Below are 21472 nucleotides of genomic sequence, written 5' to 3' on the forward strand. Positions count from 1 at the left end.
GCGATATTGAAATTAGGGGAGCCCCGAAAAGTTGAGTGTTACCGTAGTTACTGCGGTTTTCGGACTTGTTTTTTCTTTCTAAACATCCTCGTACGTATCATTCTTCCTTAAATTTTCTCGGTTTGTAATAAGGCTAGCTTCAGACTCCGCATTGTACGTACAATATTGTATGTACAATACTTTTCGTGACGTCAAAAAGTATTACACGTGCAATAAATATACGTGCCACGACTAGTTGAATCAGATTAAATCCCCGCGCTATAACCCGGGCTATAACCCTGACGGTTCATTGTTTGCTAAATCCAAGCGAGGACACCAGAAAATCTATGCAAGATAAATTTCTACTGCTGCTGATGAAAAATCCTAGAGTGCGTTTTGAGGTTTTTTCTGCACTTTACCAGTAGGCCTAATAAATTCATAAAAAGATAAAAATCAAATAAAGATTTAGGGCGAATGCTTTTACTCACTGCTCATCTGATCCACTTTCCCAGGAAACTAAATACCGATGCTGACTTTCCAGACATAATTATGAGTAAACATCAAATTTAATGTTTACAAAACAATCAAATATATATACATTCGTTTGCATTTTGTACATAAATATTAATATTAATAATGTACAAACATTAAAAAAGGGGGCCTAAGAGTATGTCTATCTTTAATCATATACTAATTCCGCCAATGCATGCCCAAACATATTTTATATATATGAAATCGTGTAATGGCACCCAAATTCCAATAAACAATAAAAACAAATTTGTTATCAAATACACTAGGCCTATACATTGTATTACAGGAATTTAATAGATGGTGCATTTTAATAAATAAATAGATTAACACGGGTAATGGGCGATAAATATTGGGCAATACCGGATTTACCACAGAGCCAGTGGACAAAGAAATTAATTACAATTAAAACAAATTAAATGAGAAAATGAAAGCAAGGACATTTGGTGTTCAAAGTATTGTTTTAGAATGCGAAGGAGTCCTAAATGTTATCCTGGCCCAGGACACTGATTAATGTAAATTCGACCCATAGTTATTTTATCTACTTTTGCCAGCATTCAACCTGTTTTCAATGTGATTTGTGCCTATTTTTAATACAATTCCGAAATCTGACGTATCAATGTTGTATCGTCCACAAACTATGATCCGAGACTATTTCATTTGACACGGTTGTATGGATTTCAAAAGATCGGTCCTATAATAGATATCGATTAGAGAATTACAGCAAGAGGCTTTGAGGATGCCGCAATCCTCTTGACAATCAACCAATCAGAGAGACATATTTTAGAATTATGTTCGTAGTTGAAACTCTTTCAACTCTGAAATATATATTTCAAGTAATCTCGTTTCACATTAACACGTTTATGGATGTATTGGGATGATCATAAGTAGGTCTATAACATACACCATCATAACATGCCTCAACGATATCAACATGTAAAAAGCTGTTGCAAATTCATAACACAACGTGTTATAATGTATAATGTTATATGCCAAAACTTTAAAAACAATAAAAATATCAGTATCAATCAAATCAAAACCAGAATAAATACATAGGCCTACAAATAATACTTAAGAAACTGACTAAATCAATATATGACTAAATGTCAGTATAAATGAATCGCTAAATCAATTAATCAATCAGTAATCAATCAATAAATAAATACATAAATAAATAAACAAATAAATAAATAAACAAATAGGCCTAAATAAATAAATCTATAAATAAATAAATAAGAAATGAATGTGCCATTTATATTATTATTACAATTTTAGTATTATTAATATCGTTAGTTTTAATAGGCCTTTTAATATTAATATCAAACAATCAACCAATCAATCAATAAATAAATAAACAAATAAATAAATAAATAAAACAAATAGGCCTAAATAAATAAATCTATAAATAAATAAATAAGAACTGAATGCGCCATTTATATTATTATTACAATTTTAATATTATTAATATCGTTAGTATTAATAGGCCTTTTAATATTAATATCAATCAATCAACCAACCAATCAATCAATCAATAAATAAACAAATAAATAAATAAACAAATAGGCCTAAATAAATAAATCTATAAATAAATGAATAAGAACTGAATGCGCCATTTATATTATTATTACAATTTTAATATTATTGATATCGTTAGTATCGTTAGTATTGATAGGCCTTTTAATATTAAATATTAATACAAAAAGACATAAAAAGATGTTCATCATTCCGTGCACGAACACTCACTAAATTTACCACTCTTAGAAATTTGGCAACTACGTATCAATTAAGCAACCAACGATTGTAGCACAATATATATTTTCCCGGTACATACTATTTATTGCACGTGCAATACTTTTTGGCGTCACGAAAAGTATTGTACATACAATATTGTACGTACAATATGGAGTCTGAAGCGCGCTTAAGGCGCTTCTCGAAAGCAATGGGACAGCGCTATTGTGGGAGTCTAATTACCCTATTAGCAGGAATAAGAGCTAAATCAACCGTGAAATTTTGTTGATGACGATGCATCGCATGATATAGACTTGGATTAGCATGATGACCATGATGATGATAAGAAGGCGATGCCTCAGATTCAGTATATAATATCATCACACTGCCGACGCAGCTTTTGACTATAATGATGATGCCTAGGATGATGATGACTCCGATAAGATGCCTAGGATGATGATGACTCCGATAATGATGAATATGATGAATATGATGAATATGATGAATATGATGATGATGATGATGATGATGATGATGATGATGTTGACGACGATGATGATGATAATGATAATGATGATGATGATGATGATGATGATGATGATGATGATGATGATGATGATTAAGGCAGCCCGAAAAGTTTAGTGTTAGTGTTAGGGCGGTTTTCGGACTTGTTTTTTCTTTCTAAACATCCTCGCACGTATCATTCTTCCTTAAATTTTCTCGGTTTGTAATAAGGCGCTTCTCGAAAGCAATGGGACAGAGCTGCGTCGATGCCTCAGATTCAGGATGATGAATTGTATATAATATCATCACACTGCCGACGCAGCTTTTGACTATAATGATGATGCCTAGGATGATGAATGATTATGATGCCTAGGATGATGATGATAAGACGGCGATGCCTCAGATTCAGTATATAATATCATCACACTGCCGACGCAGCTTTTGACTATAATGATGATGCCTAGGATGATGATGACTCCGATAAGATGCCTAGGATGATGATGACTCCGATAATGATGAATATGATGAATATGATGATGATGATGATGATGTTGACGACGATGATGATGATAATGATAATGATGATGATGATGATGATGATGATGATGATGATGATGATGATGATGATGATGATGATGATGATGATGATTAAGGCAGCCCCGAAAAGTTTAGTGTTAGTGTTAGGGCGGTTTTCGGACTTGGTTTTTCTTTCTGTTTGTGCTCGTACGTATCTTTGTTCCTTAAATTTTCTCGGTTTGTAATAAGGCGGTTCTCGAAAGCAATGGGACAGAGCTGCGCCGATGCCTCAGATTCAGGATGATGAATTGTATATAATATCATCACACTGCCGACGCAGCTTTTGACTATAATGATGATGCCTAGGATGATGATGACTCCGATATGGTGCCTAGGATGATGATGACTCCGATGATGATGATGATGATGATGATGATGATGAGGATGAGGATGAGGAGGAGGAGGAGGAGGAGGAGGAGGAGGAGGAGGAGGAGGAGGAGGAGGAGGAGGAGGAGGAGGAGGAGGAGGAGGAGGAGGAGGAGGAGGAGGAGGAGGAGGAGGAGGAGGATATGAAAGCGGTTGTCGAAAGAAATGGCGAAGCCTTGAGCCCGAAAAGTTGAGTGTAACCGTAGTTAGGGTTGTTGGACGGATTTTGTTTGCTTATAAACATCCTCGACGTATCATTTCTTCCTTAAATTTTCTTTCCACCAATTGCACAAATAGCACTTACTGGAAGCAACTCAGATATTGTCAATCCTCATTGCTTTTATAAATTGCATAAATTGCAACACCTGTGGCTATTTCTACAATTTGTAAAAATTGCTTACGTGCATGGCTATTTGTACAAATTGCACACTTTCTTGCAACTGTAGGCACTTGTGCAATTGACTGACATAAATGGCACAAATTGCAACACCTGTGGCTATTTATGCAATTTGTGAAAATTGCTTAAGCAACTGGCTATTTGTGCAATTTGTGCTATTTATACAAATTGCACACTTTCTTGCAATTGAAGGCTATTTGTGCAATGACCAATCCTGCGCCTTTATGCCATATTTACAGCCTACATGTACTTGGTGCCACCGTGTCTTCCTTCAGTCATTGCACTATGTTTAATACTTGGTTGCCATGGAACGTGTCACCAGGGGTCAAGGTCACTGCAGACGACACATGACCAGCCTCTACACAGATCATATTAGGATATTCATCATCACCAAAATCAGACATTCCCTTGGCTTTGTCTGCCCATGGATTCCAAACAACTGTAAAAGCAAATAAAAATCAAATAAAAATCAAAAAATCCAAATTGTAAGCATGGCAATATTGTTATATAGTCCAGGAGCAAGATCCCACAGGGGGCCTAAATAAGGACTTGGTTCACCCTCCACTACATACAAGGTTTGACACCATAGGTAGTTAGTATGGACCCTCTAGATCACTGCTAGGTAGGTAGTGGACTCAAATTGTGGTATCACTTTTTTTTTACAGGTCATTTTATGTATGGACGTATAATGGCATAAAATCACCAAAAATAGGACAAAATTAAGGGGTAGGGGAGATATAAATTCCAAGAACTCAACTTTTACTCGTGATTTTGAATTCATTTTGGTATCAATATGTAGCTAAATGATTTTTTTAACTTTCTAGTATTATTTTTAAACAAAAACAGGTTTCATTTGAGCATATTTGGAAGTATATAGTCCATAAATGAGTGGTAATCTGATTTTTAAACCATATGTGTAAAGTTTGACATTGGCCTCAAATCTCACAACTATACCACTTTATATTTTCAAAATTGATTCAGTTTCCATTTTTAATTTTTAATTTAAATTTTAATGTTTTATTTTGTTTTTAATGTTAAGCATATCAAGGGAAACATTATTGTAACAGTTCCAATCATTATAATATGTATGAGTTCGTTGGGGTGTCTGTGGGACGAGGTGGGTGTGGGGTGCTGGGTGTACATAGGGTATGTGTGGGGGTGAGGGGATGAATGTGTGTGTACATGTCTTAATATGTCACTTCACTGCACCAACTTCCATTTACAAAATCCGTTAAGTTTCCATTGATGTGAATATTTATGTGTAGGACGTGAGTAACCACTGGGAAAAAGACAAACAATGTTTTAAAAACCAAAACCCAACAAAAACTGATGTTGATTTCCCTCAGTATATCAGCATAACATAGAAAAATATTAAGGGTAGGGAAAATAAATCATCAGAACTCAATATTTTACTCATGATATTGACTTCATCTTGGTATTAATTCTATTCAATTCAATTTAATATGTATATCTAATTGATTGTTCTAACTTTTTGTATTATTTTAAAGCAAAGCGACCATTAGTTGTCAGGTAGATACACAGAAACTGTGAGAAAAGGGTACGTTTTCTATGTCTAACAGCGTAAATATGACAATATTAAGGGGTAGGGAAATATAAACTGCCATAACTCAACTTTTACTCATGAAAATGAATTCATCTTGGTATCAAAATGTATCTAAGTGATTGTTCTAACTTTCTAGTATCATTTTAAAGCAAAGCAACCATTAGTTGTCAGACAGATATACAGAAACTGTGAGGAAAAGGTAACTTTTCTATGTCTAACAGCGTGAAGATGACAATATTACGGGTAGGGAAATGTAAACTGTCATAACTCAACTTTTACTCATGAAAATGAATTCATCTTGGTATCAAAATATATCCAAGTTATTGGTCTAGCTTTCTAGTATTATCTTAAAGAAAAGCGACCATTATTTGTCAGGCAGATATACAGAAACTGTGAGGAAAAGGTAAATTGTCTATGTCTAACAGCGTAAAATGACAATATTAAGGGGGTAGGGGAAATGTATAACTGCCATAACTCAACTTTTACTCATGAAAATGAATTCATCTTGGTATCAAAATGTATCTAAGTGATTGTTCTAACTTTCTAGTATTATTTTAAAGCAAAGCGACCATTATTTGTCAGGCAATATATACAGACACTGTGAGGAAAAGGTAATGTCTAACAGCGTAAAATGACAATATTAAGGGGTAGGGGAAATATATAACTGCCATAACTCAACTTTTACTCATGAAAATGAATTCATCTTGGTATCAAAATGTATCTGATTGGCTGTTCTAACTTTCTATAAACAAAGCGATCATTAGTTGTCAGGTAGATACACAGAAACTGTCAGAAGAAGTCATTTTCTATATCTAGCAGCGTAATGGACCGTTCACAAACACTTGTAAGGGGAGGGCCTGAATCAAAAAATTTCATCGCATAAAATATTCTTTCGAGCCCCCCCCTTTACAGACCTCAAAAATTGTAGGGCCCCTTTTGACATGAAAATTATGGGTCAACCCATAGAAAATCATATAAACTAAATTTTTCCAGGAAAATTTTTGATCATTTTTTTTCAGCCCCCCTTAGGAGTGTCAAAAATTTTCAAACCCCCCCCCCCTTTTTTTGCATCAGGCCCCCCTTACAAGTGTTTGTGAACGGTCCCTAAATATGACAATATCAAGGTAGGGGGAAATATAAACTCCCATAACTCAACTTTTACTCTTGATAATGAATTCATCGAACGTTCTGGTATCATTAGTTGTTATGTAGATACAAAGGAAATGTGAGAAAAAACTTCCATGTGTAACAGTGTCAAATATGATAATATTAAGGGTAGGGGAAATATTACCATTTCTCAACTTTGGCTGCATTAACTGTGAAGGGGAACACAGGAATACAAATCGTTGCACCAACATTTTAATGTAGTATACGATTGAGGTTTCTTACGTTAATTGGTGCAATTGGACCATTTTAAAAATTTGACCTTTATTTATGATATTGATATATTCGACGTTATAACCCCTGAACTAAGCTTCAGAGAACTATGACAATTGTCTTTTTTTTAATTCTTAGCGATGAGAGGAACAATTTGAGATTACAACATTACAACATGATAGGATAATTTTTTAGTATTGGCCCCATTATGACCTTCAACCCCTCGTGGGAAACTTAATTGCTTTTAAAATAATGCCAGAAAATGAGAACAATCAAATAGCTACATATTGATGCCAAAATGGAATTCATTTTCTTCAGTGAAACTTGTGTTTTGGTGATTTGTATGTCCCTTACCCCTTAATATTGTCATATTTTACGCTGTTAGACATTGAATATTAACATTTTCATACATTTTATGTCTATCTACCTGACAACTAATGAATTTTAAGTTGCTTTTAAAATAATACTAGAAAGTTAGAACTATCAAGTAGCTACATATTGATACCAAAATGGAATTCATTTTCGTCAGTGAAACCTGTGTTTTGGTGATTTGTATGTCCCTTACCCCTTAATATTGTCATATTTTACGCTGTTAGACATTGAATATTAACATTTTCATACATTTTATGTCTATCTACCGGACAACTTATGGCTTAATTGCTTTTAAAATAATACTAGAAGGTTAGAACTATCAAATAGCTACATATTGATACCAAAATGAATTCATTTTCATCAGTAAAACTTGAGTTTGAGTGATTTGTATGTCCCCTTACCCCTTAATATTGTCATATTTTATGCTGTTATACATTGAATATTAACATTTTCATACATTTTATGTCTATCTACCGGACAACTAATGGCTTAATTGCTTTTAAAATAATACTAGAAGGTTAGAACTATCAAATAGCTACAGATTGATACCAAAATGAATTCCATTTTCAACAGGGTAAAACTTGAGTTTGGGTGATTTGTATGTCCCTTACCCTTAATATTGTCATATTTTACGCTGTTAGACATTGAATATTAAAATTTTCATACATTTTATGTCTATCTACCGGACAACTAATGGCTTAATTGCTTTTAAAATAATACTAGAAGGTTAGAACTATCAAATAGCTACATATTGATACCAAAATGAATTCATTTTCATCAGTAAAACTTGAGTTTGGGTGATTTGTATGTCCCTTACCCCTTAATATTGTCATATTTTACGCTGTTAGACATTGAATATTAAAATTTTCATACATTTTATGTCTATCTACCGGACAACTAATGGCTTAATTGCTTTTAAAATAATACTAGAAGGTTAGAACTATCAAATAGCTACATATTGATACCAAAATGAATTCATTTTCATCAGTAAAACTTGAGTTTGGGTGATTTGTATGTCCCCTTACCCCTTAATATTGTCATATTTTATGCTGTTAGACATTGAATATTAACATTTTCATACATTTTATGTCTATCTACCGGACAACTAATGGCTTAATTGCTTTTAAAATAATACTAGAAGGTTAGAACTATCAAATAGCTACATATTGATACCAAAATGAATTCATTTTCATCAGTAAAACTTGAGTTTGGGTGATTTGTATGTCCCCTTACCCCTTAATATTGTCATATTTTACGCTGTTAGACATTGAATATTAACATTTTCATACATTTTATGTCTATCTACCGGACAACTAATGGCTTAATTGCTTTTAAAATAATACTAGAAGGTTAGAACTATCAAATAGCTACATATTGATACCAAAATGAATTCATTTTCATCAGTAAAACTTGAGTTTGGGTGATTTGTATGTCCCCTTACCCCTTAATATTGTCATATTTTACGCTGTTAGACATTGAATATTAACATTTTCATACATTTTATGTCTATCTACCGGACAACTAATGGCTTAATTGCTTTTAAAATAATACTAGAAGGTTAGAACTATCAAATAGCTACATATTGATACCAAAATGAATTCATTTTCATCAGTAAAACTTGAGTTTGGGTGATTTGTATGTCCCCTTACCCTTAATATTGTCATATTTTACGCTGTTAGACATTGAATATCAACATTTTCATACATTTTATGTCTATCTACCGGACAACTAATGGCTTAATTGCTTTTAAAATAATACTAGAAGGTTAAAACTATCAAATAGCTACATATTGATACCAAAATGAATTCATTTTCATCAGTAAAACTTGAGTTTGGGTGATTTGTATGTCCCCTTACCCTTAATATTGTCATATTTTACGCTGTTAGACATTGAATATTAACATTTTCATACATTTTATGTCTATCTACCGGACAACTAATGGCTTAATTGCTTTTAAAATAATACTAGAAGGTTAGAACTATCAAATAGCTACATATTGATACCGAAATGAATTCATTTTCATCAGTAAAACTTGAGTTTGGGTGATTTGTATGTCCCCTTACCCCTTAATATTGTCATATTTTACGCTGTTAGACATTGAATATTAACATTTTCATACATTTTATGTCTATCTACCTCACAACTAATGGTTTAATTGCTTTTAGATAATACTAGAAAGTTAGAACTAACAATTAACTACATATTGTTACCAAAATGAATTCATTTTCATCAGTAAAACTTGAGTTTTGGTGATTTGAATGTCCCCTACACCTTAATATTGTCATATTTTACGGTACTACACATGAAAAATTGAAATTTTTTTAACATTTTATGTCTTTCCAGCTAACAATTATTGGTTATTTTGCTTTAAAAGATTACAACAACCAAATAGCTATATATTAATGCCAAAATGAATGAATTATAATGAATAAATGTCGAGAATTACGTTGGTTTGTACGTCCCCTAACCTTTAATATTGTCAAATTTTACGCTGTTACACATTGGAAAATTAACATTTTATCATATTTTATGTCTATCTTATGGTTTTTCTGTTAAAAATAATACTGGAAAGTTAGAACAATCAATTAGCTACATGTTGATACCAAAATGAATTCATTATTATGAGTAAAGGTTGAGTTATGGTGGTTTTTATTTCCCCTACCCCTTAATAATGCCATATTTGAGATGATCATACATAGAAAAGTAACCTTTTCTCACATTTTATGGCTATCTACCTGACAATTAATGTTTGCTTTGCTTTAAAATAATACTAACACGTTTGAACAATCAATTAGCTACATATTAATTCCAAAATGAATTCATTATCATGAGTTGAAGTTGAGTTATGATGGTTTATATTTCCCCTACCCTTAATATTGTTACACACGCTGCTACATGTGGAAAAGTAACTATTTTTTAAACATTTTCAGTCTATTTTCCTGACAAACAGCGGTTGATCTATCCCTTCACATATAAATATTCAAAATATTACATGAATGGCAACTTAACAAACAAATTTTGTTAATAGAACTTATATAGTTCAGCCGAGTGACATATTAAAACATGTAAAACACCCCAACCCTGAACCCTATACACACCCCGCACCCACCCCCACATACCCACACACGCCTACCCCAAACCCACACAACACAAACCAACATGCAAGCAAACATGCACATACATAAATATTTGAACCAGAACATCAAAGTTTGCCTAGATATGCTTGATATTAAAAACAAAATTAAAAAAAGGAAATTTAATTAATTTTGAAAATAGAAATTGGCACAATAGTAAAATTTGAAGCCAATGTCACAAAACACCCACTATGCATTGTTGTGAAAAATCTGATTTTTCACTAGTGTATGGACTGGCCACTTCCAATCATGATCAAATGAAACCTAGGTTTGCTTTCAAATAATACTAGGCAGTTAGAACAATCAATTAGCTACATATTCATACCAAAATAAATTCATTATTATGAGTAAAAGTTGAGTTATGATAATTTATATCTCCCCTACCCCTTAATTTTGTCCTATTTTTGGTGATTTTATGCGATTATACGTCCACACATAAAATGACCTGTAAAAAAAAGTGATACCACAATTTGAGTCCACTACCTACCTAGCAGTGATCTAGAGGGTCCATACTAACTACCTATGGTGTCAAACCTTGTATGTAGTGGAGGGTGAACGAAGTCATTTTTTTGAGGTTGCTGCTCCTGTACTAATAGTGCAAGGCTAAACCATCTGCGATAGCTGCCAATAGTCATATTTTTAGATGTATAGAAATATAGCAGAAATTATCAAATGTCTACAAGGCAGGTATTGCAGAAAGGCCTTCTTGCATGCACCCCCTAGATATGTTGAGCCAACAAGCTTTTGTTTTTTTACCCTCTCTCTCAACCAAATCCTTGCACAAATATTACCAGAAAGTCACTTCCTTGTTGAAAATTTCAAGATTTTCTTCATAAGCAAATAAGCACATAACTGCCATGACTTTTTGTTTCTCTTAGTAATTAATTCAATTTAAAACAATGAGATTGGACCCAAAGAGAATGGACTCTGCCATGTTTGTGTGTCACGCATAGAGTGCAAAATAGTGTACCTCAAGATTATTTCACACACACCCCCCTTAATCTGAATGTTAAAAAAAATGATTTAACTATACCCCAAATCATGCAACTTTCTGTGAAGTTTGTTAAAAAAATAGGATCCAAAAATCAATTGCAGAAGGGATAATTTGTTTTAAAAAATAGGATCCAAATATCAATTGCAGAAGGGATAAAGGTCTACTGTTGGTCATAATGAAGATTTCTCCTGAAAAGGTCTGCATTGGGACAATCCGTACCCCACAAAAAATTGTGGCTATGGGTCTGGTGCCCAGTAATCTTCGATTTAAAGTGCATGCTTGTTTGCATTGTGCATCTTATGTATTTTGCCAGTAATGTATGCTAAGTGCAATGCGCACAAAGCTTTGTAGCGCTCAAATTCGGATGCAAATTATTGATAAATGCTAGAGGTACATTATTTCAGTCTCCAGGCATGACAAACCAAAATGGCAGATTTACCATATTGTCTCATCTGTTCTTTCACAAATCCAATTCCAAATTTTGAACCTGTAAACCACCATTTTATACCAATTGACCTTTTTAGTAAATCCCATGAGCCTTTGCAGGTAGACCTGTGATGCCCGGGCTGTGATGTTGTCATGACAATGTGCACATAGTTTCTGTGCACACATCACACAGCTTTCAAATGTGCAGTAACAATCTTCGCTAAATGATGTGCATCTCAGGTCTACCCGCAAAGGCTAGTGGGATTTACCGAAAAGGTCAATTGTGTCTAGATGTAAATAATGGTTTACCTGTATCAGGAAAATTAGTCTTCTTCACAATCACAGTTCTACCAGATTCTCCATCCATGACCACATGTTCATCAGGAGTATTCTGGTACACCCTGAAAATGATTTTATAAAAAAGTATACAATGAGTTCTCTCATTTTCAGTCCTTCAGAATGAAATAAAGGCTTGTCTTTGTAAGACTATTGTCATTTTCAACTGAATTATAATTGCGTTATAATAAAAAATTAATCTATTAAATTTTGTTATCACATACACCCTGTGCAAATCATGTTCTGTCATTCTCTAAATGATCACTAACTAAAGTTAAAGTATGATCTAAATAAGTTTAGGTAATGACCATCACCCTGTATACATGTGCAAGATCTGTGCATTTCTGTGTAAGTCATGTTCCTCTTTGTATTGGGCAGCTTGATATGTTCTGAAGATTTAAATATGTAATACAATGATTTTGCATCCATCTTGTTTTGTAACATGTGTACTTTTGAAAAACAAAACAAAAACAAAAAAAACCAGCTGATTACCTATCATAGTTTTCAGCTAAAGACACCAACTCCCTGTCTTCTGTAAACATGTCACCACCTTTCACCTAGAGCAAAAAGAATGCAAATGGATATATGTGTCATTCTTCGGTAAGGTGCACGTTTGAAGGTTTGGAAAATAGACATTTCAAAATAATTTTTCTGTTAATTTTTTTACAGATTAAGAAAGAGACATGTCTCCAGTGTAGTAAAAAAGTGTTTGGCTCAATCTTTATTAGCAGCTTGATGTAATTTTTTGGCTTTTTCTGCAGCTAATATCATCTCCATCACCGTCGTCATCTCCGTCACAATTGCAACGAAGTTCAACTGATACCAAAAATGTGTCGCACATTGAACATTTGTTTTTTACCTACAGAGGAAGGGAGTATAACCAAGATTATGCAACATATCATTACATTTCCATTTGACCAGTTTTAAGGTCAAAGCAGGGCATTATCTGTAGAGTGACGGAGATGATGTCAAGGAATGGAAATTCTGCTGTTTCATCTCCGTCATGTGACGGAAATGATTATCTCATAGTGAAAATCACCCCCAAACGTCATATCCGTCACAAAATTATGACGGATATGACGTGATGGTATATTACGAAATTATCAAACTTACGACCCTAGTGGTACAACTATAACATGTACATGGTCAATAAAGGAGGTGAATAGAAATAAACGTACAACTGTTGCAATTTTGAAAAAAGTTAATTAAATAATGCGAACATTTTAGGTATCAGAAGCATTCGGAGATGATGATTAATAAAGGTACCCACCCGTATGAGTGAAGAAATGGTTATAGTTTTGATGAATTTATTGCGCCAACATGAGGACAAAATGTCTAAATGAATTTACTGCATATTGACTTGTGCTCTCTTGGTCAAATAAATGACCTTACAAAATTAGTATTTTTCTCCAGGCGCTTCTAAATTTTCGTGACGGTAGATGACGCAGACATAGGGACAGGAAATTTTAGACATATAGGGTGAAATTATTTTTACTCCTGGCTATGAGAGATGTGTTACAATAACTTTTTCTACAATATACAATAAATAACTTGTCATTCCTGTGTTTTTACGATGCTGAAGTTATCCACTAAAAGATATCAGCATCAAAAATTTTGATGACCCCAATCGGGACATGGGGTTTTGGGGGTTGTGACACCCTGTATAAGATTTTTTCTCGAAAATAAGAACTTCTTTTAATAATTTGATGTTTTGAGATATAAAAGGAATGTCAATACTAAACAACTGCAAAAAATAAAATTCGAAATCATGTTTCGTATTTTAGTTATGACTCCTGAAAGTGGAGGGACTGCAATTGTGCACCTTAACGAAGAATGACCCATTAATTGGGCTAGTCCAATTGAAATCTTCCATACAGGGAGTGTGAATTTCAAATGGGGTTACCTGAATGGGTGACTCCATTTGAAATCTACACCCCCTGTGTGGGAGATTTCAAGGTTATGTTACAGGGGGTGTAGATTTCAACTGGGCTTGCCCATGCCTTGTATTGTCTTGGTTGAGTTGGCAGGTTAAGTGTACTTTTGTCAACAGTGAGTGCTCATGCTGATGACATACCCCCATTTAATTTTAATTTCTAATTCTGCCCTTGATAGAGTCCAAAATGGTGATGTCCCCATGTAATTTATTCCAGTCTGTTGCTGTATGTCCAGTGGCATAGCCAGGGTGCAGCTACCCCCCTGTGAAAAGTTTTGCCCCAATCTACCCCCCGTGGGATGGTGACCGCCCTGATATTTAAGATTTTTAGGCCTTTTCTTGTACTTTTTGCCCCCCCTTAACATTTGTCTTGCCCCCCCATTTGCCCACCCTCTGAAAAAGAGCTGGCTACGCCACTGTGTATGTTGGAAGAAGGAGATGTGTTCCCAGCAACTTGTCTTACATAAAACAGGAATCCATGAAGCAACAAACATAATGTGCACTATTGTCTGTCCAAATAACTTAGACACCCGGTTTTTAGGATATATTTCGAAAAGTTTTCACTTTGGCAAAAAGTCATGAAAGAAAAGTGGCTAAACACGGTCAGACCTAACAGAAATTATCAGTAAAGCGATAAAAATATTCTTCCTTGTCTACTTTTATTCAATTTTGACCAATTTACAGCAAGATATCTGGGTCCAGCGAATATTCCTAATGACTTGAAACTTTTGATGGGATAATCTATTTACAGTAAGGGGTGTTTGAACATTGTAATCATGCATATTGATCAGTGATTCCACCCTTTTTTTCTTTGATCCTTTTACTAATTCACAATAATGGCGGTCTACTCAAATGTATTCAACAAAAGCATATTTGCAATCTTACCGCGAGAGGTCGTCACACGCATAACAAATACACTACGATCAAATAGGTTGATGACAATATTTGATTGAATGGACTACACTGTGCCATGATTTCGTGAAGGACACCGGTTCAAATCCTTTGTTTGGAGCCAATCAATAATTTCATGCACAACCTCTATAACTCAAAAGATGTCACAGTTGGTGCATTATAACAAATGATAGGGCAAGTTACTATGCGTCTGGAGTGTATTGTGAATTATACTCCTCACCAATAACATCAGAACATTCATATGGCATACAATTTGTATTTTCTTAGAATTGTGCCAAGCCAAAAGCATGCACAGAAGAAGATTCAAATACCGCTACCGAATTGTTGTAATTGGTTGAGGGACAGCTGGGATCACTGAGTTAATACACTAAGAATAAATATCTGCCAATTAGAAACACTGTCTGCATTTATGACCTGAATTATATTTTTCATTTTTATAAAATGTTTTTGGTGAGGAGTATAATTAATTTACTATTTATCCATTCACTATCCAAAATCGCCATACCTACAAATATGTATAATGAGACCTTCCAAAATAATGGTACCCAACTTCTACCGGATTATTTTTAAAGTGTTGAGAAAAACCTTCCAATTTCAATAGAATTTCTGGTAAACTCTCACTCAATGCTTTGGAAACACAAAAATCCTGTTAGGTCTCAGCGAATGTTAACACCTTTCTTTCATGACTTTCTTTGAAAGTGTATATTTTTTCAAATAAGTAACAAAAACTAGGTGTCTAAGTTAATTGGACAGACAAATAAATACTACTTGATTTGTTTATTTGTTCAATCCAGTCAGTTTGATTTCTTCATCTCACCTTATCCACATAATTGAGTCCTTTCAGGTTTGATACAGTTGTCTTGGTAACATCTTCTACTCTTAGATAGGTATGTAGTAGAGCGGTGAAACTAAATGCTTGGTCACCTACAAATCAACAAAACCAAGACAATATATTACTACTGATAGCAAGCACATCATTTACATACCTGGAAACAGATGAAACAAAAGATAGACCACTGTAAATTTGATTATTTGGATCATCCCCTGATTTAAGGGTTAAGATTAAGAAAAAACCTGTGTGGCTCCACTTCACTTTCCCCCACACCAAGGTTTCCCCTTGACCAATTTTTGAAGTGAAGAATTGAACTTTTGTTCACAACACATAAAGTTGCTTACTTTTTATGTTGTGAACAAAAGTTCAATTCTTCATCTACAAGTTGGCATGTTTTCCAAAAATTAAAAAAAACCAAAAAAAACCATGTATGGTAGCACATGACCTTTGAACTGTTTTGGAAATGAACATATTTCTTTTATATCACTATGCTCAGATAACAGATTAACTCTTTGTGATCAGGAAGTCCAAAGTTGCATTTTCACACATACTGAACCAACAATGCTTACTCCTGGTTCCAGAAAAATACAGCACTATTTTTTTAATTAAAAATATTAGCCAGTTTTGCCAAATGAAACAGAACTAAACCCTAATCCTTTACTTGGTTCTAACTGGCAATGCAGGTCAAATTTTAATATTTGGTCATCTTTTGAAGAAAAAAAAAGGACTAAAAACATGCATTTTAGGGTATTTTTGTATACCTATACTTGTAACAATCAAGCCCAAACACTAAAGACTAGTTCAGGTTATGCATTCCAATTTTATGAAAACACATTTTCTAATAATAACTGGTTGGAGCACAACCATTTATCAAAATTAACATAAAATTATGAGCAAACTCATACCCGTTACTCACAATTTTGAATGCTTAGACTTGTGCCAAGTCTTTGAATTTTTTCTGCAAATTGTAAAGAAACATGCAAATTGTAAAGAAACATGCAAAATGGTAAATTTTTGGCCCATTTTCTCTCATTGCAAAAATAATAAAATTGGACTTTTATTGTCAGTTATAACTTACTTAAGGATTAGGATTTGGCTATGTTTCAGCAAAACAAGAGAAGTTTTTTTAATTCCAAAAAAATCAGTGCTGTATTTTTCTGGAATCGCGAGCATATACCTCATTTCTACTGTAAACATGAAATGTTCACGCGTATGAAAATTTTGTGATTTAGCCAGTGCAGTCAATATTTGCGAAATTTTCATGCACATGATTATAGTCTACCTTAAGGGGAATAATAATAATAATAATACGACTCTTATATAGCGCTTTACACCGAAGTCCCTTAGCGCTTAAAACATGAATAAACAAATAACAAACAATACCTACACAATACAACCTACAAACAATTTATGCATGTGATATAAATGAACAAAGTAAAACATGAGATAAATCAATTGTCACAAAATGCTAGAGTAAACAAATGTGTTTTTAAGGAAGATTTACAAATGTACAAATTTGCGAAAAATTCATGTCACAGAAACAGGTTCTCTCCAAAATGCGAAATTTTAATGCTGCGAAAATATCATGCTTTACCGTATAACTGGAAATACCCATTATGTAGAGGACCTATTAGTTTCTATTTATTGCAAATGTTCAATAGTCTATATAGTGAATTCACTTCCTGGTGGCTAACCTTCAACCTGCACAGAAGTTATTTTCAATACGTTCCAGTACAGTGGAAAAAAGTGCGATAGTTCACAATCACATGACTACAGATCATTTTTATGCAATATCAACGTTCTCTGGGGCATTTTGCTCTCATAAATGAAAATATCCTAGCAACTCGCATTCAAAATGGCTCAGAAACCATTTGTGTGGAAGTTTGTCTGTTTATTCCTGCTGTATGCACTGAATTCAGTGGATACTGGAACAAAGCCAATGTTATGTGCTAACCCAGCCGGAAATCTTGTGTGTAAAGTATGGGACTACACCAATCTGGATTGTGCTCACAGGAAGCTAGTTTGTATGCCGCCATTATCTCATGTCAACGCTACGAGCATGGAGTTCCTCGACTTATCTCATAATCAGCTGCTTGCTGTCCCCGATTTTGTCCAGTTCAGGAGCCTACTTCGATTAGATATGTCCTCAAATAATATAACTGTTGTGAATCATACGGCTTTCAGTGGACTTGGCGACCTGCTACATCTGGATTTATCTTCTAATGATATATACCGAATAGAAGATGAGGCGTTTGAGGGATTAAGTAATCTACAAACACTCAAGCTTATTGGCAATCCCATATACACTATGAGTGCTGCAGGCTTTGTTGGACTAAATGGCCTACTGGATATCACTATTAGCTTTGACCACGATTTATTAACAGACACTGCAGCCCCATTTACTCATCTCACTTCATTGCTTAACCTAGAAGTCAACTTAACTGGGTTCTATGACTGTGATAAGATGACGAGTTTATTCACTGATCTGAGTGAGCTACAACACTTGAAAGTGTGGGATGTATGCTATCCAGTAGAATCAGAATGTCCAAGTTATGACTTGCATGACTTCTGTTCACTAAGAGCGCTGAAAACTTTGGAACTGTACGATAGCCGCACTGATATCAACGATGAATGTATCTTGAACATTCCTCTGCAATCGCTTCGCTATTCTCATCCATTCTCATCTTATCCGACATCTGACCAAAACCATCACATACCAGATATTTCGTATGAGCTACTTGGAAATCTCACCAGTCTGCATGTAGATATTTATCCAGATATAGATACGGCTATGCAAGCTTTAAACTTTTCAAACTCACAACTTCAGAATTTGTCCCTGAGTTTCTCTCCAGATAGTATGCACTACAGTGAAGTACATATAAATTCATCTACATTTGAACCATTAGCTAAGAAAAATATATCACTGCATGTATTCGAACTTCAATATATCAGTACATACCCCTTATATTATTATGAAATTTCCTTTCAAAGTTCACCATTTCAATGGTTTCCAACACTTCAGGTATTACGTCTACGTGGGAATACTTATCATAGACTTGCCACTACCACAGGAACCTTCAGAGGTTTGTACAATTTGCAAGAGTTGCATATAACATCTTTTGGTGATATGGTAGGAAACTTGAGTTTATCAGCCCAAAATTCATTGCAACTGCTGAATGTTTCTTATGATTTCCCCAGTACGTATCAATTTGAAAGTGACCTATGTCCAATGTACTCTCTTCAAACCTTAGATGTAACAGATTATAGCATTTCTATACCAGATACATGTATGCTGCCAAATTTGAAAGAGTTACACATGAGGGAGTCTAAATATCTCTTCAGCTGGCATAATATCACAACATTGTGTCAGAGGTTCCCTAATCTTACAATGTTGGATGCTAGTAAGATAGGAAATGATTATGATGTTGACTATGCTATAGCAACCGCTGAGACTGTTGAATGTCCTCATCTCGTCACACTGAATCTTTCATTCTGTCACACCGATTTTCAAACAGGATTTCAACAATTCAATGCACCTACTTTGGAACATTTGTATCTGAAAGACATATATTATGATTTTGAAAGGACGCTGACTAGTTTCAACATACCTAACCTGAAGGTTCTGGATATCGGTTCCAATGACATCGCACATGTCACTGCAAAACTGACCACATTCATGAACAGCTTGACTTTTCTATCATATCTTGATGTCAGTAACAATCAATTTTCATATCCAATGTTGTTCAACGGCACAGTTTTCAGCAATCTGATATTTCTTAATTACAGTTACATGAACTCATACGGAGGATACAATGAAGAAATTACTAATTTGGACAATTTACCTCGTTTAGAAATTTTGAGCTTGAGTCATATGGGGAGTGATGATAGTTTCTCGGTAATCTCAGAAGCGTTACTGCAGCATCCTACCTTAGTTAATCTAGATTTAACGTATGATGAATTATCTTGTAGTTGTGATAACAAAGCATTCATCAAGTGGATTCATGAAGACCAAATTGTATATCTTCAGAATTATGATGAAAGTTACCTTTGTGACTGGCCATATGGGTTATGCATTACTGATGTACATTTGGACTGTAATCCTGATCAGCAGAACTGGATAAAAATCACTGTAGCTGCTTCTTGCAGCTTACTTTTCATCATATGTGTAGTTATGATAATATATCACATATGCAAGCAGGAAAGGAGGCAAGACGAGAACCGTCTCATCAACGACGCTGATACCGATGACCATGAGGAGGAGGTCCCTCCCCCATCGGTGCCCCAATATGACGTATATGTAAGCTACCATAGAGTAGATCAAGACTGGATAGATGGCGAACTTCTACCCAATATTGCAGAGCATTTTAAGCTTTCCCTCCGAGTTGTAGATTCACTTGACGGAACTAGCAGTGATTTTTCTCAAATCATTCAAAACAGCCGTAAAATACTTGTGATACTCTCGCTTCAATTTGCCGAGGATAGATGGTGCTATACGGAACTGAGTGACATAGAGCAATGGCAAAGTACCAGAGATGATAACAGCACCCTGATCTTTGTATTTCTGGAGGACATCCCATATGATAGGCGGTCTCCTCTGATACAACAACTGATCAACAATGGACACTGTTTAACATGGAGTGCTGATGCACATGGACAGTATTTATTTTGGCAAAATCTTAGAAGGGAACTTCAAGAACCAATGTAGCTAGTACATACTATTCATATATAATGAAATGAAGCACCACATTTAAAAGTACAAAATATTTCAATGGTGTACAAATATTGAATATTTGTGAGTATAATGGTAAGAATATTTTCATGAGGTGAAATATGGACTGTTCCATTCAACAAGGCTTTGCCGAGTTGAATGGAAGTTGGAACAGTTCATATTTCACCTCATGAAAATATTCTTGTAGAAATTGAGGGGGCTTTTCTGTCTGTGCATGATTTCTATATCATGGCAAGGGAGCCTATGTGCACTGCTGGGCTTTGAATTTTGACCAACTTTGAGAAATTTGCACCAAAAATTGTCAAAAAATGCTAAATTAAAAAAAAATCATAAAAAAGCCTGATTTTCACCTAAATTTCAAATACATTTGGTGACTTTGGTCAAAATTCAAAAAAATTTAAACACAGTTCCTAGATATTTTTATCTAGTTTTTAAAAATTAATAAAAAACAAATTGGCCCAATATTTTTTTTTTATGTTGAACAAAAAAGAAGTGGGCTAAAAAAACTGTTTTAGGATTTTGGGCCAAAATGAGCATTTCGGCCCAATTGTAACCTCACAGATGAATTTATCAAGTCTTTGCCATTCTAAATATGTATACTTTTATATACTTTAGACCAACAATTTAGCAGTTATAGTTTCCATAATTCCAGGGTTAAGACCAACCTTAAACTTCCATGAATCTCAAATGGTGACTCAATTTGAAATATACACCCCCTGTGTGGGTGATTAAAGGCATGTCTTCCATAGTGGGTGTATGGATTTCAATTGAAAAAGTGCATTAGC

The 21472-nt window shown here is 34.3% G+C and overlaps 1 protein-coding gene across 1 annotated transcript in view; it reads right to left on the reverse strand.

The window, feature by feature from the left end:
- Window positions 1-4310: 4310 nt before the first annotated feature.
- Window positions 4311-21472, reverse strand: part of LOC140159395 (uncharacterized) — a 31412-nt gene continuing 14250 nt past the window's right edge. Inside the window, exons 7-10 of the mRNA XM_072182855.1 lie at window positions 15944-16050; window positions 12774-12838; window positions 12255-12346; window positions 4311-4517 (exon numbers count right to left, since the gene is read on the reverse strand). Coding sequence (XP_072038956.1) covers window positions 4354-4517; window positions 12255-12346; window positions 12774-12838; window positions 15944-16050 — 428 coding nt within the window. The 3' untranslated portion in view covers window positions 4311-4353. The remainder of the gene's footprint in view (window positions 4518-12254; window positions 12347-12773; window positions 12839-15943; window positions 16051-21472) is intronic.

This window comes from Amphiura filiformis, chromosome 8 (genome assembly GCF_039555335.1).
Source record: "Amphiura filiformis chromosome 8, Afil_fr2py, whole genome shotgun sequence".
Taxonomy (NCBI): Eukaryota; Metazoa; Echinodermata; class Ophiuroidea; order Amphilepidida; family Amphiuridae; genus Amphiura; species Amphiura filiformis.